Here is a 26,874-nt window from a genome sequence, read left to right on the forward strand (position 1 = left end):
TAGAGACCAATCAGAAACACCTACGAGGTCTGCTGACACAGACAGGAAGTAGCTCACAGACCAATCAGGAAACAGTCCAGTACATCAAGGAGAAGGTTGATGAAGATCTGTCTCCAGAGAGAAGCATCAATCTGTTCCACTGTCTGAATGAACTGAATGATCGTTCTCTGGTGGAGGAGATCCAACAGTATCTGACTTCAGGACGTCTCTCCTACAATAAACTGTCTCCTGGTCAGTGGTCAGCTCTGGTCTTCATCTTACTGTCATCAGAGAAACATCTGGACGTGTTTGACCTGAAGGAATACTCTGCTTCAGAGGAGGCTCTTCTGAGGCTGCTGCCGGTGGTCCAAGCCTCCAGCAAAGCTCTGTAAATATAGTTCTTCATTCAGAAAACAACAAACCATCTTGGAATTACAAGGTTCTATCTGCATTCTGAACCATTTGATTGGTTTTCCCAACTGCAAAAGGTAAAGAAGTAAAAAGTAGTTCCAAATAGTTACTGAAGAGTAAAGGTAAGAAAGTATTTAGTGAAAAAACTACTCGAGTACTGAGTAACTTCTGAGTAAATTCTGATTATTGTGGCCCCGCACCTGGTGATCTGAGAGACTACCAGGAGGCATAGACATTGGAAGGGCAGCTAACCCCCCAGTTACATAAAAATCAATGCTTTCTCTAACATGAAGCGTTTGTCACCTCAGCTGAAAGAAAAGAAAAAACACAGCTCACCGCTTCATCCAGCGTCTCTCCTCTCTGTCTGTTTCACCGACACACACACACACACACACACACACACACACACACACAGTGATCGATAGTCATGTTGAAGACATTTATTCTAACTTTTCTCTGAGTTTTGTCGACATAAGAATGACTCGACCCACAAGAATCTGCGTGATGAGCAGCTACAAACAGAATCTCACATCAGAAACATTCAGAAATGAACTGATTCACAACTGAAAGTGAAACTTAAATAGGATCGACAGATTCACTGACTTTAGACGGTAAAAGTCGGGGGATTTCAAAAAGTGGGCGGTATATTGTGACTCCTCCATAAATTATTGCACATACACTTGCATATTTATGCACATTTGTCTCTGAATGACAAGGATTTAGAATTAAAAAACGTTAAAAGAGTTCTATCTATAACCGGGCGTGGAGAGTTTGTGTGCCGTCATGTGACTGCCTGGCTGCGTTTGATTGGTGAAACGGAGTCAGTGAGAGTCTTGAAAGAAGACTCAGACAGAAATAAACAGATGGCACAGTGTGATGTTAACCTCACCATGGAGCCTAATACACCACCCAGCTGCAACAATAACCTGATGAACAAACATGTTAAACATCATTAACTTCATTAGGATAATAATGTCAGTTAGAACCTGAGGGGATGAACAGTTGTTTGTAATTGTTTCATCACTAATTTCTGATTCCTCTTCAGACTCAGTGGCTGTAAGCTCTCAGAGAGAAGCTGTGAAGGTCTGTCCTCAGTTCTCAGCTCCCAGTCCTCCAGTCTAAGAGACCTGGACCTGAGTACCAACGACCTGCAGGATTCAGGAGTGAAGCTGCTGTCTGCTGGCCTGAAGAGTCCACACTGTCGACTGGAAACTCTCAGGTCAGATTCAACTACTTTGAGAAGTTTACCTATGAAGCTTTCAATGATGTGTTTACATGCACCAAATATTCAGTTATTTATATTCACGTATTCCTAAAAAGACACGTTTGCTACTAATCTGTTAACATGGCTGATGAAATACTGTTTCTGCTGCTAACGACTTGCCAGCAAAAGAACAAAACAAAACTTTTGTCAAAACCAAAGCTCTTGTTTATCTTTTCCCTGCCGTTCCATGTTTTAATAGTTTTATAAATCCACCTGGTGTTTATAAATGCTGTTGCAAACGTCAGTCTACGTTTGTGAACGTCACTCCATGAACATGTGAGCCTGAACTACAACACCAGACTGTCTCTGCTGTCAAGGTGGAGCCAGTTTGAACCACTTTCTATACAGTTGAGTTTATTGAGTTTTATATGAAATGAACTAATATTCTTGTCACGAGGACTTCCGGTGGCGTCATGTTGTAGTCAGCAGCAGGAAAAGTAGCTCTAAAGAAAACCAATTAAAACTAGCCATTAACTAAAGCAAAAACGGCAGAAAGTACGGAAACCTGGAAAATCAGTCGACAAACAAAGTTTGTGGAAAGTATGGTTAAGATAGGGAGGCCTGGAGAAGAGGACGGTGCAAAGGCAAGTTGTACCGAGTCGGTGGAGGGAGTGAGCCCAGATATGGAGCAGCTAGAGTCGGCTAGCAGCGAACATGACTCGTTCATATTAATGGAGCTGCGCAAATTCAGACAGGAACATGCCGAAGCAGCAGGTGACAACAAGAGAGCTATGACTAGAAATTAACATGAAGGAGCTTATGGAAAGAATGGCATCCCTGGAGCAAAGAGCGGGACACATGGAGGAAAGAATTGGAAATACAGAGGACAGGGCGACGCGACTGGAGCGGTCAGCCGCCTTCCTACTCCAGCAAACGGTCAAACTATGTGGTAAGTGCGATGACCTGGAGTCAAGAATGAGACGCAACAACATACGGATTCACGGCATCCCAGAGGGCGCAGAGAAGAACGACACCATAGACTTCATAACGGGACTCATTAAGTCCAGAATCCAAATCGCAGGCGACATAGAAATACGCATCGAGAGGGCGCACCGGTCACTGGCGGCTAAACCCAAGGACAGCGCGGCCCGGCCGAGAGCGATCATTGTGCGCTTCTTGGATTACAAAGTTAAGGAATATGTGATACGGCAAGCCTGGAAACAGAAGACTACATACGAGGGACAAACCATCTACTTTAATCAAGACTACACGACGGAGGTTCAAAAGAAGAGGAAACAGGTGAGGGATGTCATCAAAAAGCTGAAGGAGGAAAACGTGAAGGCACAGTCCCCCTACCCAGCCCAGCTTAAAGTGTTTTTGGACTCAGGGACAAAGACCTTTGCCACACTAACGGAGGCAGCACCTGTGTTAAAGGACATGGGGATTGAGGTGGATGAAGACAGGACGGAGAGGCTGCAGAGGATGATGACGCAGAGCAGCTGGACTGCGGCGACAGGACAGAGAGGAAGGCGGAGATGGCCCCACATCACAGAAGAAGACGTACATGCCCTCATGGAGTAAACTCAACACCTCTACTGATATCGTAAGAACAAAACAATAAAATAAAGGTGAGGTGTAATAATGGACAGTTAAGAATAGGTAATACTTTTTGTATCTGCCTTCACTACAGGGTCTGGTGAATATGAGCGAAGCTAGTTTATGCACTACTTGTTAAAGTGACAGAAATATTGGTTTTATGAAGAGGGAATTTGTAACTTTGAGTTCTTCACAACCCTAGGTTGTGGTTGCACATAGTGCTTTTTCCCCAGAGAGAAAACGCCACGACTCTCTGATGACGGGACTTTTGGAAGACACACGTTCATGTTCCTGTTTTACATGGGTTCTGGTTCTGATGGAGATGTACATTTCTTGTTGTCTTTATTATGCAAGGTTTTGTTTAATTTCTTACTTTTGTTTGAGGTATAGAGCTCGTGGGTCTTATTTGGAAATAATATGAATAAGCTTAATCTTGTGTCATACAACATACACGGTCTGAATCCTCCCATTAAGAGGAAAAAGATACTGAGCCAACTAAAACAATTACAATGTTCAATAGCTTTACTACAAGAGACACATCTGACAGACACCGAACATACAAAATTAAAAAGGGAATGGGTGAACCAGGTATTTTATGCCTCATATGGCAAAAGGAGGGGGTAGCTATTTTAATTGGTAAAGGTACACCAATTAAGGTTGAAAAAGAGATTAAGGATAATACTGGATGATATGTAATGATTGTAGGATCTATAGGAGACATGATTATCCATCCATCCATCGTCTACCGCTTTATCCTGTATTCAGGGTCACGGGGGGCTGGAGCCGATCCCAGCTGTCCCAGCTTGGGCGAAGGCAGGGTACACCCTGGACAGGTAACCAGTCTATCACAGGGAGACATGTAGAGACAGACAGGTAACCAGTCTATCACAGGGAGACATGTAGAGACAGACAGGTAACCAGTCTATCACAGGGCCGACATGTAGAGACAGACAGGTAACCAGTCTATCACAGGGAGACATGTAGAGACAGACAGGTAACAAGTCTATCACAGGGCCAACATGTAGAGACAGACAGGTAACCAGTCTATCACAGGGCCAACATGTAGAGACAGACAGGTAACCAGTCTATCACAGGGAGACACGTAGAGACAGACAGGTAACCAGTCTATCACAGGGAGACACGTAGAGACAGACAGGTAACCAGTCTATCACAGGGCGACACGTAGAGACAGACAGGTAACCAGTCTATCACAGGGCCGACATGTAGAGACAGACAGGTAACCAGTCTATCACAGGGCCAACATGTAGAGACAGACAGGTAACCAGTCTATCACAGGGAGACATGTAGAGACAGACAGGTAACCAGTCTATCACAGGGAGACATGTAGAGACAGACAGGTAACCAGTCTATCACAGGGAGACATGTAGAGACAGACAGGTAACCAGTCTATCACAGGGCCGACATGTAGAGACAGACAGGTAACCAGTCTATCACAGGGCCAACATGTAGAGACAGACAGGTAACCAGTCTATCACAGGGCCGACATGTAGAGACAGACAGGTAACCAGTCTATCACAGGGCCGACATGTAGAGACAGACAGGTAACCAGTCTATCACAGGGCCAACATGTAGAGACAGACAGGTAACCAGTCTATCACAGGGCCGACATGTAGAGACAGACAGGTAACCAGTCTAATACAGGGAGACACGTAGAGACAGACAGGTAACCAGTCTATCACAGGGAGACATGTAGAGACAGACAGGTAACCAGTCTATCACAGGGAGACATGTAGAGACAGACAGGTAACCAGTCTATCAGAGGGAGACATGTAGAGACAGACAGGTAACCAGTCTATCAGAGGGAGACACGTAGAGACAGACAGGTAACCAGTCTATCAGAGGGAGACATGTAGAGACAGACAGGTAACCAGTCTATCACAGGGAGACACGTAGAGACAGACAGGTAACCAGTCTATCAGAGGGAGACATGTAGAGACAGACAGGTAACCAGTCTATCAGAGGGAGACACGTAGAGGCAGACAGGTAACCAGTCTATCAGAGGGAGACATGTAGAGACAGACAGGTAACCAGTCTATCACAGGGCCGACATGTAGAGACAGACAGGTAACCAGTCTATCACAGGGCCAACATGTAGAGACAGACAGGTAACCAGTCTATCACAGGGCCGACATGTAGAGACAGACAGGTAACCAGTCTATCACAGGGAGACATGTAGAGACAGACAGGTAACCAGTCTATCACAGGGAGACATGTAGAGACAGACAGGTAACCAGTCTATCACAGGGAGACACGTAGAGACAGACAGGTAACCAGTCTATCACAGGGCCGACATGTAGAGACAGACAGGTAACCAGTCTATCACAGGGCCAACATGTAGAGACAGACAGGTAACCAGTCTATCACAGGGCCGACATGTAGAGACAGACAGGTAACCAGTCTATCACAGGGAGACATGTAGAGACAGACAGGTAACCAGTCTATCACAGGGAGACATGTAGAGACAGACAGGTAACCAGTCTATCACAGGGAGACACGTAGAGACAGACAGGTAACCAGTCTATCACAGGGAGACATGTAGAGACAGACAGGTAACCAGTCTATCACAGGGAGACATGTAGAGACAGACAGGTAACCAGTCTATCACAGGGAGACATGTAGAGACAGACAGGTAACCAGTCTATCACAGGGAGACATGTAGAGACAGACAGGTAACCAGTCTATCACAGGGAGACATGTAGAGACAGACAGGTAACCAGTCTATCACAGGGCCGACATGTAGAGACAGACAGGTAACCAGTCTATCACAGGGCCAACATGTAGAGACAGACAGGTAACCAGTCTATCACAGGGAGACACGTAGAGACAGACAGGTAACCAGTCTATCACAGGGAGACACGTAGAGACAGACAGGTAACCAGTCTATCACAGGGCGACACGTAGAGACAGACAGGTAACCAGTCTATCACAGGGCCGACATGTAGAGACAGACAGGTAACCAGTCTATCACAGGGCCAACATGTAGAGACAGACAGGTAACCAGTCTATCACAGGGAGACATGTAGAGACAGACAGGTAACCAGTCTATCACAGGGAGACATGTAGAGACAGACAGGTAACCAGTCTATCACAGGGAGACATGTAGAGACAGACAGGTAACCAGTCTATCACAGGGCCGACATGTAGAGACAGACAGGTAACCAGTCTATCACAGGGCCAACATGTAGAGACAGACAGGTAACCAGTCTATCACAGGGCCGACATGTAGAGACAGACAGGTAACCAGTCTATCACAGGGCCGACATGTAGAGACAGACAGGTAACCAGTCTATCACAGGGCCAACATGTAGAGACAGACAGGTAACCAGTCTATCACAGGGCCGACATGTAGAGACAGACAGGTAACCAGTCTAATACAGGGAGACACGTAGAGACAGACAGGTAACCAGTCTATCACAGGGAGACATGTAGAGACAGACAGGTAACCAGTCTATCACAGGGAGACATGTAGAGACAGACAGGTAACCAGTCTATCAGAGGGAGACATGTAGAGACAGACAGGTAACCAGTCTATCAGAGGGAGACACGTAGAGACAGACAGGTAACCAGTCTATCAGAGGGAGACATGTAGAGACAGACAGGTAACCAGTCTATCACAGGGAGACACGTAGAGACAGACAGGTAACCAGTCTATCAGAGGGAGACATGTAGAGACAGACAGGTAACCAGTCTATCAGAGGGAGACACGTAGAGGCAGACAGGTAACCAGTCTATCAGAGGGAGACATGTAGAGACAGACAGGTAACCAGTCTATCACAGGGCCGACATGTAGAGACAGACAGGTAACCAGTCTATCACAGGGCCAACATGTAGAGACAGACAGGTAACCAGTCTATCACAGGGCCGACATGTAGAGACAGACAGGTAACCAGTCTATCACAGGGAGACATGTAGAGACAGACAGGTAACCAGTCTATCACAGGGAGACATGTAGAGACAGACAGGTAACCAGTCTATCACAGGGAGACACGTAGAGACAGACAGGTAACCAGTCTATCACAGGGAGACATGTAGAGACAGACAGGTAACCAGTCTATCACAGGGAGACATGTAGAGACAGACAGGTAACCAGTCTATCACAGGGAGACATGTAGAGACAGACAGGTAACCAGTCTATCACAGGGAGACATGTAGAGACAGACAACCATTCACGCTCACATTCACACCTACGGGACATTTAGAGTCACCAATGAACCTATCCCCATCCTGCATGTCTTTGGACTGTGGGAGGAAGCCAGAGAACCCAGAGAGAACCCACGCTTACACGGGGAGAACATGCAAACTCCACACAGAAGGGACCCGGGCCGACCTAGGAATTGTACCCGGGATCCTCTCGCTGTGAAGTGACAGTGCTACCCACTACACAGCCGGAGACATGATTATTTCAATACTAAATGTATATGCCCCAAATGAGAAGAAAGACACATTGTTTAATCAGATAGCTAAAGTAATAACCAGTGAAGCAAAGGGGATGTTACTGATGGGGGGAGATTTTAACACAATACAAAGTGGCAGATTAGACAGGTTTCCCCCAGATCAGGGACCAAGCACGAGAAAATCTACAGTATTGAACAACATGCCTAAAGAGCTCGGTCTTACTGATCCATGGAGGGATAACAATCCAGAGAGGAGGGACTATACATTTTATTCAAACCTGCATGGTAGCTATTCGAGGATAGATTTTTTTTATGTATCACAGCAACATATACACAAAGTACTGAAATGTGGAATAGAAAATATTACTATAAGTGACCATGCACCTGTTACCCTAACCATAGATCTAGGTAATGAGCAATTTTTCAGATATTGGAGGATGAATGTGTCTATTCTGTCGAGTGACAGTGTAATAAAAGAAATAAAGCAGAATTTAAAGGAATACTTTCAAATAAATGATAACGGGGAGGTAACACCATCGATATTATGGTAAGCAGGGAAAGCAGTGATACGAGGGAAAATAGAAATATCATCTCGAATGAAGAAAGCTTGACTAAAAAAACAAAGACAATTGTTAGGTTTTTGTCTATTGGACCCGGACTGAGAGACCAGAGGCAGAAGGCAGGTTTAAGATGTTTATTGTAACCAGAAATGAATGGTGCAGCAGGCTGGTGCGGGTGACGTGTCCGTTCGTGCTGGTTAGCAGAGGACTGCTGAGGTGACGAGCAAGCAGGTGGACTGGCAGGCAGGGATGAGTCCAGCAGAAGAACGCTTGAGTCCTTCTGGAGAGCGAAGTCACAAAAAGGCGTTAGTAGAGATTACGACTAGGCAGGAGAAAACACTGTTTGCGGAGACGAAGATCAGAGCTTCACACATCACCGTAGGGACGAAATAATCTGGCGCCGGAGTGATAAGGAAGCCAGGTTTAAATAGTGCTGCTGGTGATTTGATGATTGGCATCAGGTGTGCCCGCTTGGTCCTCTGCTGCCGGCACACCCACCGGCCACACCCCCCAGAGTGGCTGGAGAGTGAGAGGGAAAAGGAGGGGGAAGACAGACAAGGGAAAACACAACACAGAAACACAAAAATCCCTCCCACTGTCCTGGCAGAACCGTGACAGTACCCCCCCCCCCCCCCCCCCCCCCCAACGGGTGCCTCCTGGTACCCTGCCAGGCTTCCCCGGGAACTGCCGGTAAAAGTCAGAGAGCAGGGTCTTGTCTTCTATGAGGGAGCGGGAAATCCAGGAGCGCTCCTCCGGACCATAGCCCTCCCAGTCCACCAGATATTGGAACCCCCGGCCCCGGCGACGAACATCCAAAAGGCGGCGGACGGTGTAGATGGGGTGGTCGTCCAGAAGCCGGGGGGGTGGTGGGGGTTCGGCCGGAGGGCTCAATGGGCTGGAAGAGACGGGCTTGAGCAGAGACACATGAAAGGAGGGATGGACCTTGAGGGAGGCTGGAAGCTTAAGCCGAGCTACCGCAGGGTTGATCATTCTCTCGATCTCAAAAGGACCAATGTACCTGGGCACCAGCTTGCGGGAGTCCGTCTGAAGGGGCAGGTCCTTGGATGAAAGCCACACCCTCTGGCCCGGTGCGTAGTCCGGGGCCGGCCTGCGGTGCCTGTCCGCTAGGCGCTGGTTCTGAGCCGCCGTGCGAAGGAGGGCAGCGCGGGCCGCCTGCCACACCTGCCGGCACCGCCTAATGTGGTCCCGGACGGACGGAACTGCCACCTCACTCTCCTGTTCGGGGAACAAAGGGGGTTGGAAACCGTTAGCGGCCATAAATGGTGACATACCCGTGGCAGAGCTGACGAGGGAGTTGTGGGCGTATTCCACCCATGGGAGATGAGTGGACCAGGAGGCAGGGTGACTGGCGGAGACGCAGCTCAGGGCAGCCTCCAGGTCTTGGTTAGCCCGCTCCGTCTGTCTGTTCGATTGGGGATGGTATCCGGATGAGAGGCTGACCGATGCCCCGATCGCCGAGCAGAACGCCCCCTCCAGACCTGAGAGATGAATTGTGGGCCGCGGTCCGACACGATGTCCAGGGGGAGACCATGAAGCCTGAAGACATTGTGTACCAGGTGGTTGGCCGTCTCCAAGGCTGAGGGGGGCTTGGGTAGGGGGACATAGTGGACCGCCTTTGAGAACCGGTCCACAATGGTGAGGATGACCGTATGTCCCTCCGAGGGTGGCAGTCCCGTGACGAAGTCCTAGGCGATGTGCGACCAGGGTCGATGAGGAATGGGCAGAGGTCTTAACAGGCCGGCTGGAGCACGGTGGGACGCTTTGCTGCGGGAACAGACGGAGCAGGCCGAGACGAACTCCTTGGTGTCAGCGTATAGTGAGGGCCACCAGAACCGCTGACGAACGAGGGTGAGGGTTCTCTGGAAACCCGGACGACAAGCCAACCTCGATGAATGCCCCCATTGAAGGACCATAGACCTGGAGGGATCCGGAACAAACATCCGGTCGGGTGGACAGCCGTCCGGTGGAGGATGGGTGCGCTGCGCCTCCTTGACCGTGCGTTCGACCTCCCATCTGGCGGCAGCAACCACACACTCGGGGGAAATGATGTGCTCATCGGTGTCTGGCTCATCCGTAGGAGAGAAGGTGAGGGTGAAACAGAAACGCCCCAGGAACAGAGCCCATCGAGCCTGGCGGGAGTTCAGACGTTTGGCCAAACGGAGGTAGGTAAGGTTGCGATGGTCGGTCCAAACGAGGAAGGGGACAGCCGCTCCCTCCAGCCAGTGTCTCCATTCTTGCAGGGCGAGGACGACGGCTAACAGCTCCCGATTCTCCACGTCATAGTTCCCCTCCGCCTGGGAGAGACGGCGAGAGAAGAACGCGCAGGGGTGGAGCTTCTGGTCCGACGGGGATCTCTAGGACAGCACCGCTCCCACACCGGTGTCCGAGGCGTCCACCTCCACCACGTATTGGAGATCCGGGTTCGGATGGACCAGGACTGGAGCCGTGGAGAACAGCCCCTTCAGTTTGGCGAACGCCGTCTCTGCATCCGATGACCAGGTGTATGGGAGCTTGGAGGAGGTGAGGCGGGTGAGTGGAACCGCCACCCGGCTGTAGTCCTGGATGAAGCGGTGATAGAAGTTGGCGAAACCCAAGAAGCGCTGGAGCTGTTTCCGGTTCTCAAGAATGGGCCAGTCCATCACTGCACGCACTTTAGCAGGGTCAGCTCTCACCTGCCCCCGCTCGATGATGAATCCCAGGAACTGCACCGAGGTAGCGTGGAACTGGCACTTCTCCGCCTTGACGAAGAGCTTGTTCTCCAGGAGCCTCTGTAGGACGGTCCGGACATGCTCAAGATGCTCCTCGGGGGAACGATAAAAAACGAGTATGTCATCGAGGGAGACAAAAACAAAACGATTCAGCATGTCACGGAGCACGTCATTCACCAAGGCCTGGAAAACAGCAGGAGCGTTAGTGAGACCAAATGGCATGACTTGGTACTCGAAGTGCCCTAGGTGGGTGTTGAAAGCCGTCTTCCACTCATCCTTCTCCCGGATGCGCAGCAGATGGTAAGCGCTGCGCAGGTCTAGCTTGGAGAAGATGGTGGCCTGGTGGAGGGGACCGAAAGCAGAGTCAATTAAAGGTAATGGATACTTGTTTTTGATAGTGATGTTGTTCAAACCCCTGTAATCTATACAGGGGCGAAGTGTACCATCCTTCTTGGATACGAAGAAGAACCCTGCTCCCACCGGTGAGGATGATGGGCGGATGAACCCCGCGGCGAGGGCGTCCCGGATGTACTCCTCCATGGCCTCACGCTCCGGCCGGGAGAGGTTGTAGAGGCGGCTAGAGGGGAGCGTAGCACCAGGTAGTAGGTCGATGGCGCAGTCGTAAGGGCGGTGAGGTGGTAGGGACTGAGCACGGTCCTTACTGAAAACCTCCGCCAGGTCGTGATAGGCAGAGGGGACAGCGGCGAGGTCTACCAGTGCAGGAGGAGCTGGGGACACAGGAGCACCGGGGGGGGAACAGCCGAGTGGAGACAGTTGGAGTGGCAGTGTATGCTCCAGCTGCTAATCCGTGCCGAAGACCAGTCGATGTGTGGGTTGTGAAGTTTGAGCCAGGGAAGACCGAGGACCACGGGAGACTGAGGTGAGGGGAGGATGAACAGTTGGATTCTCTCGCTGTGGTTGCCAGACAGGAGGAGTGTGAGGGGGGCGGTACGGTGAGTGACCCTGGCTAAGACCCGGCCATCCAGGGCGAAAACCTCTTTTGGAAGCGGAAGAGGGAGTGTGGGGATGTGAGCCCGGTCTACCATGCCCGTGTCGATGAAGTTCTCATCAGAGCCCGAGTCCACCAGTACCGACAGGGATAGGGGCTGCTGAGACCAGGTAAGGGTTCCTTGGAGTTGGATGCGGGAAGGGGAGGTGGCCGCGGAGGCAGTTCGGCTCATCAGCGCTCCCCTGTCGCATGATGAGCCTGGGCTTTTGGCCGAAGGGGACAAAGGGGAAGAGCGTGACCGGACTCGCCACAGTACAGACAGAGTCCCTCCTTTAACCTTCGCCGGCGTTCCGCTGGGGGGAGGTGTATCCGGCCCAGCTGCATTGGTTTCTCTGGAACTTGGACGGGGGGAGGAGACGTGGCGGTGGAGCGGGGAGGTGTCGCGGAGGGTCCTTGGAGCTGATGGTAAGCAGGAAGGGACCTAAGGGACCTCTCCCTACGTCTCTCCCTAAGCCGGTTATCCAGCCTAATGGCTAGGGAGATTAGCTCCTCCAGGGAGGAAGTTTCATCACGGGCGGCTAGCTCGTCCTGGATGTTATCCGCTAACCCCCTTAAAAACACCCCCTGAAGTGCGGCTTCGTCCCACCGTGTCTCCGCGGCCAAGATCCTAAAATCAATGGCGTAGTTGGCGACTGCACTAGACCCCTGACGTAACGCTAAAAGTCGGCTAGCCGTGTCCCTGCCCTGAACAGGTTGATCAAAGATCTTAACAAGTTCTGCAGAAAACAGAAAAAAAGAACTACGGAAAGGGGCCTGGGACTTGGAGGTGGCTACCGCCCACTGGGACGCTCTACCCTCTAACAGGCTGAGAACAAAAGCAATCTTAGCACGATTGCAGGAATAAGTACTAGGTTGTTGGTCAAAAACTAGTGAGCACTGGTGGAGGAATCTACTGCACTGGCCTAACTCACCCGAATATCTAGCTGGGATGGGGATGAACGGCTCACGGGAAGAGGGAGAACTATTTCCTGGAGCCGCGGGTGGTGGTGATGGATTAGCCGGTGGTGGGTTAGGTCCAGTAGTGGTGTTTGTCAGCGGGTTGCAGACTTGGTCCAGGCGGGTGCCCAGCTGGGTGATGTGGACGGTGAGTCCTCGAAGCGCCTCCATGACCTCGTGGAGCGCCTGCTCATGGTGACCCACCATGACTCCTTGAGCCGACAAGGCGTGGCGGAGGTGCTCGGTCTCAGCCGGGTCCATTTGGCCAGATTATTCTGTTAGGTTTTTGTCTATTGGACCCGGACTGAGAGACCAGAGGCAGAAGGCAGGTTTAAGATGTTTATTGTAACCAGTAATGAATGGTGCAGCAGGCTGGTGCGGATGACGTGTCCGTTCGCGCTGGTTAGCAGAGGACTGCTGAGGTGACGAGCAAGCAGGTGGACTGGCAGGCAGGGATGAGTCCAGCGGAAGAACGCTGGAGTCCTTCTGGAGAGCGAAGTCACAAAAAGGCGTTAGTAGAGATTACGACTAGGCAGGAGAAAACACTGTTTGCGGAGACGAAGATCAGAGCTTCACACATCACCGTAGGGACGAAATAATCTGGCGCCGGAGTGATAAGGAAGCCAGGTTTAAATAGTGCTGCTGGTGATTTGATGATTGGCATCAGGTGTGCCCGCTTGGTCCTCTGCTGCCGGCACGCCCACCGGCCACACCCCCCAGAGTGGCTGGAGAGTGAGAGGGAAAAGGAGGGGGAAGACAGACAAGGGAAAACACAACACAGAAACACAAAAATCCCTCCCACTGTCCTGGCAGAACCGTGACAACAATTGGAGAATAAGATTAAAGAATTGGAGATGGAACATAAAAGAACATCAGATAAATCCATACTTTGGGATTTAAAAACAATCAGAGGGAAATTAGATGAACTCTTAACATTTAAAGCAGAAGGATCTCTACGTTTTACAAGCCAGAGATACTACGAAATGGGTAATAGAGCTAGTCGCTTATTAGCATTCCAACTAAGAAAGGCCCAAACAAATAGAATAATATCACAAATAAAACACCCCACATCTAAACAAACTATAGTAAAACCTAAAGAAATTGCAGAGGCCTTTGCAGAGTATTATAAAGGCTTATATGATGACTCACAATCTGACCACAATGATAATGACACACAAGCCTTTCTTAAAAAAATTAATTTACCAACGCTGTCAAGAGAAGAGGCATCCAAAATGATTCGGCCAGTTTCTACACAGGAAATATTGGATACTATCAAAACTCTTAAAAATCATAAATCACCTGGGACGGATGGATTTCCAGGAGAGTTCTACAAAAGTTTTAGAGAGGAGATAACACCTGTGTTATACAAAGTATTTAATTATGCTCTAACATCTGGGCACCCACCTAAGTCATGGTCAGAGGCCATCATATCAGTCTTGCAAAAAGAAGGAAAAGATCCAACTCTGTGTGAAGGATATAGACCTGTGAGTTTACTCTGCAATGATTTAAAGATTCTTACAAGCATAATGGCAAAACGAATGCAAAAATATATAACTAAATTAATTAAAATAGACCAAACTGGGTTCATTAGCGGGAGGCAGGGAGCAAACAACATTAGGAGAATATTAAATATTATTTCAAGTACAAAATCCAAATCTCGGACTTCTATGATGCTTAGTCTCGATGCCCAGAAGGCTTTCGATAGGGTGAAATGGAGCTTTTTGTACCAGACTTTATCAGCTGTTGGATTCCCCCAGAATTTTATAGAATGGGTAAAAATAATTTACAAAGACCCCAAATCACGGATCAGAATTAATGGATGTTGCTCAGATTTCTTCTACCTCAAAAGAGGAGTCAGACAAGGTGATTGTTTGAGTCCACTGTTGTTCGCTTTAAGTATTGAACCATTGGCCAAATCAATAAGACAAAACAATCAAATATTGGGAATAAGGGATGAAGGGGGGGTGGACCATAAAATATCACTGTTTGCAGATGATGTATTATTGCTTTTAAATGAACCATCCCTATCGATTCCAGCCCTGTTGGAGAATCTTAGTGAATATGGAAAAATGTCAGGATACTTGACTAATGATCCCAGGTAAATGTCCAGCAGAGTTAAAAGAAAGGGTTGGGTTTAAATGGACCGACAAAGGGTTTAGATATCTAGGTGTTATTATTCCTCCTAATGTCTCACAGTTATATGATGCAAATTATGGAAAACTGATAAAGGAAATTAAAAAAGACTTGGATAGATGGGGGATTTTACCCCTGACTCTCATTGGCAGGGTAGAACCAATTAGAATGAATATATTGCAGAGACTATTGTTTCTGTTTCAGTCACTTCCGGTTATGACTGAAACAGAGACTATTGTTTCTGTTTCAGTCACTTCCGGTTATGATTTCTGGCTCCACCTTTAAAATGCTGGACAAAAGTATGTCAACATTTTTATGGCAAAACACAAAAGCAAGAATTAAATATAAGACACTTTTAGCCCCCAAAAATAAGGGAGGGCTAAATTGACCAAATCTAAAGAACTATTACTCGGTCGGTGCAAAAGAAGCTTAAAATTAAAAATGATTTGATTATAGAAACAATGAAAATATGGACGACAATACAAAAGAAGGGCTGCACGGTGGTGTAGTGGGTAGCACTCTCGCCTCACAGCAAGAGGGTCCTGGGTTCGATTCCCGGGTCGGCCCGGGTTCCTTCTGTGTGGAGTTTGCATGTTCTCCCCATGTAAGCGTGGGTTTTCTCCGGGTTCTCCGGCTTCCTCCCACAGTCCAAAGACATGCAAGATGGGGATAGGTTAATTGGTGACTCTAAATTGCCCATAGGTGTGAATGTGAGCGTGAATGGTTGTCTGTCTCTACATGTCGGCCCTGCGATAGACTGGCGTCCTGTCCAGAGTGTACCCTGCCTTCGCCCAATGACAGCTGGGATTGGCTCCAGCCCCCCCATGACCCTAAATACAGGATAAGTGGTAGAAAATGGATGGATGGACAATACAAAAGAACTTAAATATATCAAGATCTGTAAGTAAAGCTACAAAAATATCTAAAAATCCAGACTTTGTACCGGGTACTATGGATGCAGGGTCTGAGAAATGGACTAACAAGGGGTTAATATATATAGCACAAATTATTACAGGGCAAATTTTGAAATCGTTTGAACAACTCAAACAGGAATTTAATTTACCAAATAATGATTTTTAGAAATATTTGCAACTGAGACACTACCTCCAGAAACATAGCGAATGGGAGAGAATTAGCAAAGAACCAACCAAGGTTGAAGAACTGCTCATGTCATCTACAGAGTGAAATACCAGTTTAGTCTAGTGCAGGTGAGAGTTGGCAATGAAATACCAGTAGACATAATATCCGAATCTGAAGATCTTTTAATGCTGCAGCATGAGCCATCCCCAGTGCGACGCAGGAATGACTGAAGAATCACTGTTTCTGTTGGCACTTATAATGCAGTTGAATTTACATACAGGTCTGACATCCTGCAGCCCCCCCCTCTCCATGTGTCCCCAGATGTTGTGTTTGATCAAAGGGTCATTGTCTTATCCTGCATCAAAGGGCTTGTTTGGTGACGCCCCTGGTGGCAAATGGTCCTGCAATACGCATTGAGGACAAACAGCCATTTGCCCACATAAATACATGATTAAATAGGAATTTCCCTCACATTCCCCCCTTTTGATTAATTTGTAAATCAAACAATTAAATCAACAATCAATAGGTACTGTCATAAAAGGATCACATTGGGGTTACAGGAATCTAAATCGTTACTAATATAAGTTGCTGGATTTATATTACGTGTTATACAATTTTATTTCTTTCGGTCAGGTGATACGATTGTTCAATGATCGGGATCCTGTTTTCTTCCTCTTCAAGAGTGTTCCTTCTCATCCCAAGCCGTGGTGCAGAGCTGAACGTACTGCTCAACTATCTTTCCTGTTATTATGAACGTCGGAGCACAAATGCCGGTCCGCAGAAGTGTACAGAGCACCATCAAGACGGGTGGAAAACTGGACCACCACTGTTCCCCACGGACCAAATTGGTCACACAGCCATTGTTGTCTGTCGGCATCACAGCAGTCACTCCTGTGGTTTTTTGCTGGGTCTTCTTCTTCCCGTCCTCGTAGGGTCGCGGGTCTGTTCCCCCCCGTCCGGATCTCTGCCTTGAGTGGTGGCTCCTTCCTGCAGTGGCTGGCGTGGACCCACGTGGCTCTCTCTGCTATCTTCACAGCCGTGTTGGTTATCAGGAGTATCAGAAAGATACAGAAAGTATCAGTCCAGCGTGGTTCCCTCCAATGATGTCTCCTGCAGTCTTTTATCACCACCCAGTCTCCAGGCTGTAGGGGTCCTTGCAAGGGGGTTGGTAGGGCTGCTCTGACCTGTGTGTGGACAGACTTGAGAGTTGGAGAGGTTAATGCAGTAGTCAAGCATAGCATAAGTTGGCTGGATTCCTTGTCTTCTCCCGACATGGGTCTGAGGCACACTAAGCACTTTGGGAAAAGAAAACTTTAGAACAAAATGTTTGTGAGTGGTTAGAGAAGTCCCCTGTGTACACTAGGAACTGTCAGCTGTTTCTACCATCTCTAGCCAGGCACTGATACAAACATCTTTGCAAACCCAGGTTGTCCTTTGGAGGAGAGAGGAGGTGTTATTTGGGAAGAAAGGTTAGGCATTTTCACATTTTACATTGTTATCTGAATGGGTCGTGGTGAGCAGATTTCCACAATTGCCACCATGCAGTCGTGTGGCTCACCATCCCCTGCTGTAGACAAAAGGCTTGCTGGTTAAGTACAATGCATCAGGTTATAGTGTCATTAGGGAGTGAGAGCAAAACATTATGGTAATGCATCATCTGTGCTGGAGTGAGGTGGCTCATTCTCCACTCCAGGAGAATGGATGCAACTACCTGAGGAACAAAAAGATTTAGCGATGACATTCATCCTTTCTTTTTACAAACAGTCTGTGTCAAAAGGTTGCTCTGAGTCGAGTCAGCCCAAGGTCGGGGCGGCAGTCAGGGTTTGTACAAGCTAAACCAAGCTGGCATGTCCGTCCAAGTCCGTGTGTTTGTCGGTCGATGTCCATGATCATGTGTCATGCTCTGCAGAGGCTGTGCCATCTCAGCATAATTTTAAAGATGGCTCGGATCCGATTATCGGTTCGTTAGTTTTTTTAAACCTTATGGGAAATAACGTGGCCTAGGAAGTTTACTTCCTGTTTTACCCACTACAATTTTGAGAGGCTGACTTTGTGGCCTTGTGCTGCTAAAAACGTTAGCAGTGCCACTGTGTCAGCCTGGCATGCCTGTTCACTTTCTGAAAACCAAAGTGAATTGTCGACCTACTGCATAATTTTACTCTTGCAAGGATGTTTTAAGACCTAAGTCTCAGTAGCCCATCGCGGCTCTGGTGTGTGTCCAAGAACGACCTGGGACATAGTTGTGTGTGGATCAGAAACCAATGGAGCTCTGGCATAAACCGCGTTGTTCTCTGCTCTCATATCCCAAACAAATTGCAAGACCGCTGATGGTTTTTCTTGAGGTGCCTTGTACTGGAAAGATAGGTGTGCAACAAGGTGAATCTGGACATGCGACAACTCCATGCTCCATGAGCAATCCAAATACTGGAGCTCCCCCAAAATAAATGATCACCAGTTAACAAATCTGACTCATATCCTCTAAGCCATTGTGTCTCAAAATCTTCATCAGCTGTGGGTGTGATGCCTTCAGTGCAATGTTAATCGTCAATGTATCTGTGTGTAACCTCCCCCCCTTTACGATTTGCATTGCAAAGGTTGTTAGCTGTTGAACAACAGAGTGAGGATGATCACACTTTAAATCCCATGTGGATTCATACAAAAGGAGGAGTTGGGTCAAAGGTGACACCCTGAAAATGCCTATTTTCTCTGGTGTGTGTTTGTATGTGTGTTTTGCTCACCCATGTCCAGTCCCTGTTCCGTCTCTCTGCCTAGTCACCAACCTCCTCTCCAATGTGTCCTTCTCCCTCTTGTTCCTGGATTTGTTACTATAACTCCTGTCCTCTGGTCAGAATTGCCATTCTTCTGAGTTTCTTTTTTTTGCTTTGGGACAGTCTTTAATCCAGTGAACTCCCACAGTGGTGACAGGCGTGGTGAGCGGTGTTCTTGAAATGTCCATCCATGAGCCCTGCCCCGTCTGCCTGGTCTCCCTGTGCCCCGATAGTGTTGTAGTTTCCGTTCATAGGCCTGCAGTTGAGCCATTTGCAGTCTATTTTCCAGCTTTGCCTTCTTCTTGTCAGCGTTCTCCTCAGTTCTTGCTTACATATTTGGCATAGCTGGAGCGTTCAGATCAGGCAAAGGTGCAGCAGGTCCGCAGGTAATAGTTGTTGTGGTGCAGCCTCAGGAGGTTTGTAGGGAGGAGGAGGCCGTGCTTCGCCAGAGAAACAGTCCAGGTCCTGGTGTACTCTACCTGTGGGAAAATTAGCACACTGGGTTTTTAGTTCCCCCCCCCCCCCCCCCCCGCTATGTTAATTATTTTGTATGTCCCTGTACATTACTGCTGTTTACAATAACTGAAAGCTTTTCAACCTCTATGAAATGTTTTTTTTTTTTTTTTTTTTTTTTTCTCCCCAGCACTAATTGCTGCCTTAATACATCTATCTAATTTAGACTGGAACTACCATTCGATGAAAAAACATATTTCTCCCAAACCTCCAGATACTCACATGTTCCGTCTCCATGCTTGTCACACATGGTCTTTGCACACCCCTCATATAACATTTTGGACCCCATAGTTTACTTTGAGTCTTACCCATGATGAATCATTTCAACAAGTCTTACCAGAAAGAACCCAGAGATTCTGTGATACCACACACAATTTCTAATGTGGACCACAGCCGTAAAAATAGCTGTAGCCCGATCCGGATCCTAGTAAACAAAAACAAAAAACAACAAACAAAGCAAAGAAACAAACAAAAAAATAATAATAATTAAAACTGCGAGCAGTGTCATGACGGGCCCTCGCTCTTATGCGGTCGTGGAGTGCCTGCGGTCACAGGGCAGTGTCGTGGACGCTGCCCTTGGAGCGGCCGCCTTTCCTGGCGCAAGTCGAGACACAAGCGATGGACACCGAAAGGCATCCGTCTGTCACGTGCGGTCGTGGAGTGCCTGCATTCACACGCGTGGCAGCCGCCTACCTGTGCAGCAGCCACCTCCTCGTGGCGCAAGTTTAGACACAAGCGATTGAATTAAAGCCATCTGTCTGTCACATGCAAACATGTCCATGCCTTCCTGACATCTCTCCTCCTCCCCCTAGTGTGACCTCTCCTCCTCCCCCTGTGTCCTCTTTGCAAGCTGAAATGAGAGGAATTAGTTATAAAAAAAATCAGGTGTGGCTTTAACTTGGAAAAAGTCACAAAAGCAATGACATTTCCTGTGGCCAGTAGGTGGCGCTCTGATCGTGAGTGAATATCAAAGTGCAGATGTGTTCAGGAAGGAACTCTTATCAGGTGTGGAAAGTTTGGAGCAGATCAGAGAAGAAACACTGAAGTTATAATTGTTTGGATGTTAATGACAGAGTTCAGCTGACAGCTGTGTGAGATGCATGTGGAGATGTGTGCCATCTCTCCTCCTCTCTGTCCAGGCTGAAATGAGAGGAATTTAAAAAAAGGAATTAAAAGTTTCATGACTGTTGATCTCTCCTCCTTCCAGGCTGAAATGAAAAGAATTAGTTTAAAAGAATCAGGTGTGGCTTTTACTTGTAAAAATTTACAAAATCAATGACATTTCCTGTCGCCAGTAGGTGGCGCTCTGACAGAGTGAATATCACAGTGCAGATGTGTCCAGGAAGGAACTCTAATCAAGTGTGGAAAGTTTGGAGCAGATCAGAGAACAAACACTGAAGTCAGGTGCACGTGAGATTCACAGTTCTCCATGTGTCACTGATAGATCTCTGGCTCCATCTGGTGGTCGCTGTGCGCCTGTGTCTCTCCACCCTATGTGTCCTGAGTGAAAACTGAGTGAAAAACTGGCTGAATTACACACTTGGCTGAAAACATTTTTTTACCTACTTTATCATGACTTGAGGCAGTGGGTCCAAGAGGCTTTTTGGTACATCTCCACTTGGGCTATCTAGGAAAAAATATTTCATGCGTGTACGCCCTACCTAGAGGGGGGGCTGCTGCTCAGAAGATGGGCATAAAATCGGTCACATTTCATTTTGTCATTAGGTGGCGCTCTACCTGTCAGTTAAAATTGCAGTGCAGTTGTGTTCAGGACGTGATTGTTAACAAGCATGAATATTTTGGAGCAGATCTGAGTAGAAATGGTGAAGTTATAACAGTTTTGATGCCAATGGCGAAGGATGAAAATAGTAGCGCAGTCATGGCGCCGCCGTGGCCACGCCCCAAGACTTTTGGAGCATCTTTAACTTGTTTTTTGTCCTTTAGGCCTTTCCAACCACATATCAAATTTTGGTATCTATCAGGTCAACGGTATAATGATTTTTTGATTTTGTGTGACCCCTGTGAATGGGCAAAAACAGCCAAAAACGGCCAAAAATGGCACTTTTTGGAAATTTGTGGCAGCGCCAAACATTACCCAATTTTGATGAAACTTGACATGCATGTTCTTTGAAGCTATTGCAACATAGGTTTCGAGTTTCGTAATTTTGGGGGCAAAGGTTATAGAGTTATGCTAATTGCATTTTGGTAGCCACACCCTCTAATGTTCATTGGCCGATATCTTCTGACACAATGCATATTTTCGAAACCTTTTCGGAAACCCCCCCCAGCTAGGTCTAACGAGTACGCGTACCGAATTTCGTCCAAATCGGACCAACGGTGTCCGAGAAATGCGTAACTTCCTGTTTTTCATAAAATCCAAGATGGCGGAAAATTTCGGTAGGCGGACTTTGGTACTCCCAATGGCTTTTTTGTAGAGGAGATTTGTCTGCACATGTGTGCAAAGTTTCATGTCAATCGGACTTACGGTGCGGCGAGGATGGCTAATCTCCCACTAGGTGGCGCTAGCGAGCAACTTTTTCGTGGCCGAATGCGAAGACGCCAAATTCTCAAATTTTTCGCCAGACCCTATAGACACTCTAATTTCCGTTAGTTTTTTTTCACGCTCAGGCCCCCAAAACGCAGGTCGAACTCGTAAAAGAATAATAAACATTGCAGAAACAATAGGGCTTCGCAGCCCGACGTTGTCGGCGCTCGGGCCCTAATAATAAAAAATAAAAATAGAAACTTTTAACTGCGCTCAGTCCGTCGGGACCTTTCAATGAGATATCATTTTCCAGATATTCATTGAAAGGGTGATTGGCCCCTACGTCCAATCTGGTCAGCCCGTCTGGACTTGGTGCCGACCCCTGGTACCTCTATTGTCAGATCAGTACTCTTGAGATCGGGTGCTACTGCCTCGTTAGCTCTATTAACGCGTTCACGTCTGCCGTTAAGTAGATTCTGGATAAAATAGAATAAAAGTTTAACTGCGCTCAGTCAGTTGGGACCTTTCAATGAGATATAATTTTCCAGATATTCATTGAAAGGGTGATTGGCCCCTACGTCCAATCCGGTCAGCCCGTCTGGACTTGGTGCCGACCCCCGGTACATCTAGTTAGATCAGTACTCCTGAGATCGGTCGCTAACCTCTCGTTAGCTTAACTCGATTAACGCGCCTGCAGACGCCGATAATAGACCCTTTCGGCCCTTAAACGCGAGTTATTTCCTTACTCGATCAGCGTGTCCCAGACATCGGTGATAGACCCGTCTGCCCGTACGCGAGTAATACCCATTAGGCCTCTACTATTGAATATTATCAGATATTATGTCCTCACCTTTTAAGTTCTTTTCACTTTGGATTGCTGTGTCAAGGATTCCGTGAAGCACACCCGATTCAGGCGCCCTCCTTTCTAACCCCTTTGGTCGGTTACGATCCTGTTGGGAAGAAGCTTTGGGCTCCGGAACCCAGTCGGGTCCGGCTGCGCAGTTGACCTGTCGGTGTGTCTCAGGAAATCCTCGAAGTCAGCAATCCCGGACGAGCCCCCATCTGTCGTTGCAACTGAAATACCAGTTTAGTCTAGTGCAGGTGAGAGTTGGCAATGAAATACCAGTAGACATAATATCCGAATCTGAAGATCTTTTAATGCTGCAGCATGAGCCATCCCCAGTGCGACGCAGGAATGACTGAAGAATCACTGTTTCTGTTGGCACTTATAATGCAGTTGAATTTACATACAGGTCTGACATCCTGCAGCCCCCCTTCTACATGTGTCCCCAGGATGTTGTCTTTGATCAAAGGGTCATTGTCTTATCCTGCATCAAAGGGCTTGTTTGGTGACGCCCCTGGTGGCAAATGGTCCTGCAATACGCATTGAGGACAGACAGCCATTTGCCCACATAAATACATGATTAAATAGGAATTTCCCTCACAAGAGGAAGAGTCAAAAAAGGGCTGATTTCAAAAATATATAAAGCACTACAATATGAATCCAACGACAATAATATGGATGTTAAAGAAAGATGGGAATTGGAAGCAAATGTAATAATAACGGATGATGATTGGGAGGAAACGTTCAGATCTGGACAGAAATGAACTAACAGCCCAACATGGAGGGAGTTTGATTGGAAAGTGAAGATGCGTTACTTTAACACCCCATCTGTCACTGCAAAATATAGTAAAACATCAGATCTATGGTGGAGGAATTGTGGAAAGGTGGGTGACTTCACTCATATATTTGGGGATTGCCCAAAGATCATAGACTTTTGGAAATGTGTGAAAACAGAAATAAAAATAATTCTGTGTATTGATCTTCATCTTGACTCAACCCTGTATATACTTGGGATATTACCTGAAGATCTGATAGACAGAGATAGTAGCTACTTATTGAGAGTCCTGCTCTTGGTAGCAAAGAAAATGATCACAGTCGATTGGTTGAGCCTCACCCCCCCAACATAATGCAATGGACAGACAGAGTAAAAAAGGTTTTTATTATGGAAAAAACTACAGCAAGATTACAACTGAAACTAGAAAGATTTGAGAGAAGATGGAAACCGATAATACAAGCGATGCCAGAGCTCTAAATACCTATATTTGTTTTTAAAATTGTATTTATTTATTTTTATTTACACATGTGGCTTTTTGGTTGCTTAATTATTTGTATTATTGTTTACATTTTTATTCATTTATTTATTTTTTCCATTAACACCTGTTTTGGTTTCACACGTACATTTGTCTGTGCTAGTGAGTATTAGAGAGGTCAGAATTCAAGAATGTTGTGGTTATCTGTTGTAAAATATTTCTGATCTTATGTTTGACTTGTACAGATGGGAGGTATTGTATGTATTTTTGACTGAAGGTAATATGATATGGATCGTAGACTGATGCAGGTGTGATTTTTGTACATCTTCATGTGTTTTACCTGTGGAATAAATAAAAAGTTAAAAAAATGATAATATTCTTGTCACGGTGGCTGAAGCAGCAGGGAGGACCCACATGCAAACTCAAAGCTATGCAGATGCAATGAAGACATATTATTCATGAAAACACCCCCTAGTGGCCAGCAGAGAGAATGCAGCTTTAAGGACCTTCAGGCTTGACTTCACTTTTCTGAACCAGAGGTTGATGCCTGATTGGAATATCAACTCTGACAACTGAACATGAACCAACCAGACATTTTGATGCTGCTGACAGTTTTAATTCAAAGTTTAAAGCTTCTAACTCGTCTGTACGGCGGAGACAAAACACCATTTTAACACCAACATGTGCACACACATTTATGATGACAATGACTGTAAAAGGCTCTATAGCAAGGGTCACTAAGAGGTGGAGCTTGGCCCAGATCCAGACCCAGACCCCGTCCTATCTGGACCCAGACCCATAACTGATAGATCATTGAGAATTATGAAATGATGATGGAGCGTTTCTCTCCCAATCATTTCAGCTCGTCTCTTGTCTTTCTTTAACTTCCTCCTCTGTCCATCTCTGTCCATCACTCAGCCACGCTTATCCCACCCAGTACAACATCAACACAACAAAAGATAAAATATCACTTTTTCTCATTTTAAAAAGTGGACAAATGGACATAAGTCTATGTAAAGTCCCCAGAAGTGACAGTAGTGTGTGTCTTCAGTCTGTCAGGTTGTCTCATCACAGAGGACGGCTGTTCTTCTCTGGCCTCAGCTCTGGACTCCAACCCCTCCTATCTGAGACAGCTGGACCTGAGCTACAATCATCCAGGAGACTCAGGAGTCAAGCTGCTGTCTGCTGGACTGGAGGGTCCACACTGGAGACTGGACACTCTCAGGTGAGGACAGGTGGACAGACATCAGACTGGACTCTCTCAGGTGAAGACAGATGGACAGACATCAGACTGGACACTCAGGTGAGGACAGATGGACGGACATCAGACTGGACACTCAGGTGAGGACAGATGGACAGACATCAGACTGGAGATTTTCAGGTGAAGACAGATGGACAGACATCAGACTTGACACTCAGGTGAGGACAGATGGAGAGACATCAGACTGGACACTCTCAGGTGAGGACAGATGGACAGACATCAGACTGGACACTCAGGTGAGGACAGATGGACAGACATCAGACTGGACACTCTCAGGTGAAGACAGATGGACAGACATCAGACTGGACTCTCAGGTGAGGACAGATGGACAGACATCAGACTGGAGATTTTCAGGTGAGGACAGATGGACAGACATCAGACTGGACACTCATGTGAGGACAGATGGGCAGACATCAGACTGGACACTCATGTGAGGACAGATGGACAGACATCAGACTGGACACTCTCAGGTGAGGACAGATGGACAGACATCAGACTGGACACTCATGTGAGGACAGATGGACAGACATCAGACTGCAACTGCTAAAGTTATATGAGAACAAGTCCTTTTCATACATAAGATTCAAATATGTTCTTCTTCTTGGGTTTAATGCAAACAGGACCTTCTAACCCCAATGCTGCTCACACAAGACACAAAGTGAATTTGTCACGCAGCATAATTGCATACAAAGTCAATCAAAGACGTGAATAGAAGCCATTTCACAATGGGCAGCGCAAATGACACAAATAACACATACAAGGCGAATTCACAGAAGTCTCACGAACCAAGAACTTGTGTGACGCTTTGTGTGTCAGTGTTGAGATTCTCATTCTGTGGAGACGAGGCTATGATCTCAGACAGGACGGCGTTTGGGTTCCCAGCTTCATATGCTAATGCTAGCCAGATAATGCTAGCTTCCTATATATTCCTAATGTTGCCATACTAATCATAGGAAGCCAGTGTTAGCTGGCTAGCATGGTAGCTAACAATGAAACTAAACTTATTAGCAAGACTGGACTAGTCTGGTGTTTGTCCTGCTGTCTTTCACAAGGCTTGATCTTGAGGTTCCTTCTAAGCGTTGCGTTGGCGTGACATTTCCTCTGCTCCTTGTTGCTGCTGCCACTGAGCAACCACAGCAACATGACAAAGAAGCACAACCCCATTGGTCTTCCTGTGTGCATTTGACCTGCTGATTGGCTCACAAGTAGAACCTTAGAGAACCAAGATGGTTTGACTTTGGAAATAGAACCTTTTAGTTTCCTAAATAAAACACCTCACATAATGTTACTAAGTTGTCATAGAATAAGAATATGTGAATAACTTAATTATGATAATAATGTCAGTTAGAACCTGAGGGGATGAACAGTTGTTTGTAATTGTTTCATCACTAATTTCTGATTCCTCTTCAGACTCAGTGGCTGTAACCTCTCAGAGAGAAGCTGTGAAGTTCTGTCCTCAGTTCTCAGCTCCCAGTCCTCCAGTCTAAGAGACCTGGACCTGAGTACCAACGACCTGCAGGATTCAGGAGTGAAGCTGCTGTCTGCTGGCCTGGAGAGTCCACACTGTCGACTGGAAACTCTCAGGTCAGATTCAACTACTTTGAGAAGTTTACCTATGAAGCTTTCAATGATGTGTTTACATGCACCAAATATTCAGTTATTTATATTCACGTATTCCTAAAAAGACACGTTTGCTACTAA

At 47.1% G+C, this 26,874-nt stretch overlaps 2 protein-coding genes across 2 annotated transcripts in view; both read left to right on the plus strand.

Moving 5' to 3' along the window:
* The window catches only part of LOC311016215 (uncharacterized protein), a 180,547-nt gene that overhangs the window by 149,039 nt on the left and 4,634 nt on the right, over positions 1–26,874 (plus strand). The window contains exons 3-4 of the mRNA XM_084013794.1: positions 1,436–1,609; positions 26,584–26,757. Of these exons, the coding sequence (XP_083869920.1) occupies positions 1,436–1,609; positions 26,584–26,757 (348 nt within the window). The remainder of the gene's footprint in view (positions 1–1,435; positions 1,610–26,583; positions 26,758–26,874) is intronic.
* LOC311016208 (uncharacterized protein) overlaps positions 1–26,874 on the plus strand; it is a 250,094-nt gene that overhangs the window by 131,735 nt on the left and 91,485 nt on the right. The gene's annotated exons all lie outside the window — the stretch shown is intronic.

Source organism: Eutrigla gurnardus (assembly GCF_963514095.1).
Source record: "Eutrigla gurnardus genome assembly, chromosome: 7".
NCBI lineage: Eukaryota > Metazoa > Chordata > Actinopteri > Perciformes > Triglidae > Eutrigla > Eutrigla gurnardus.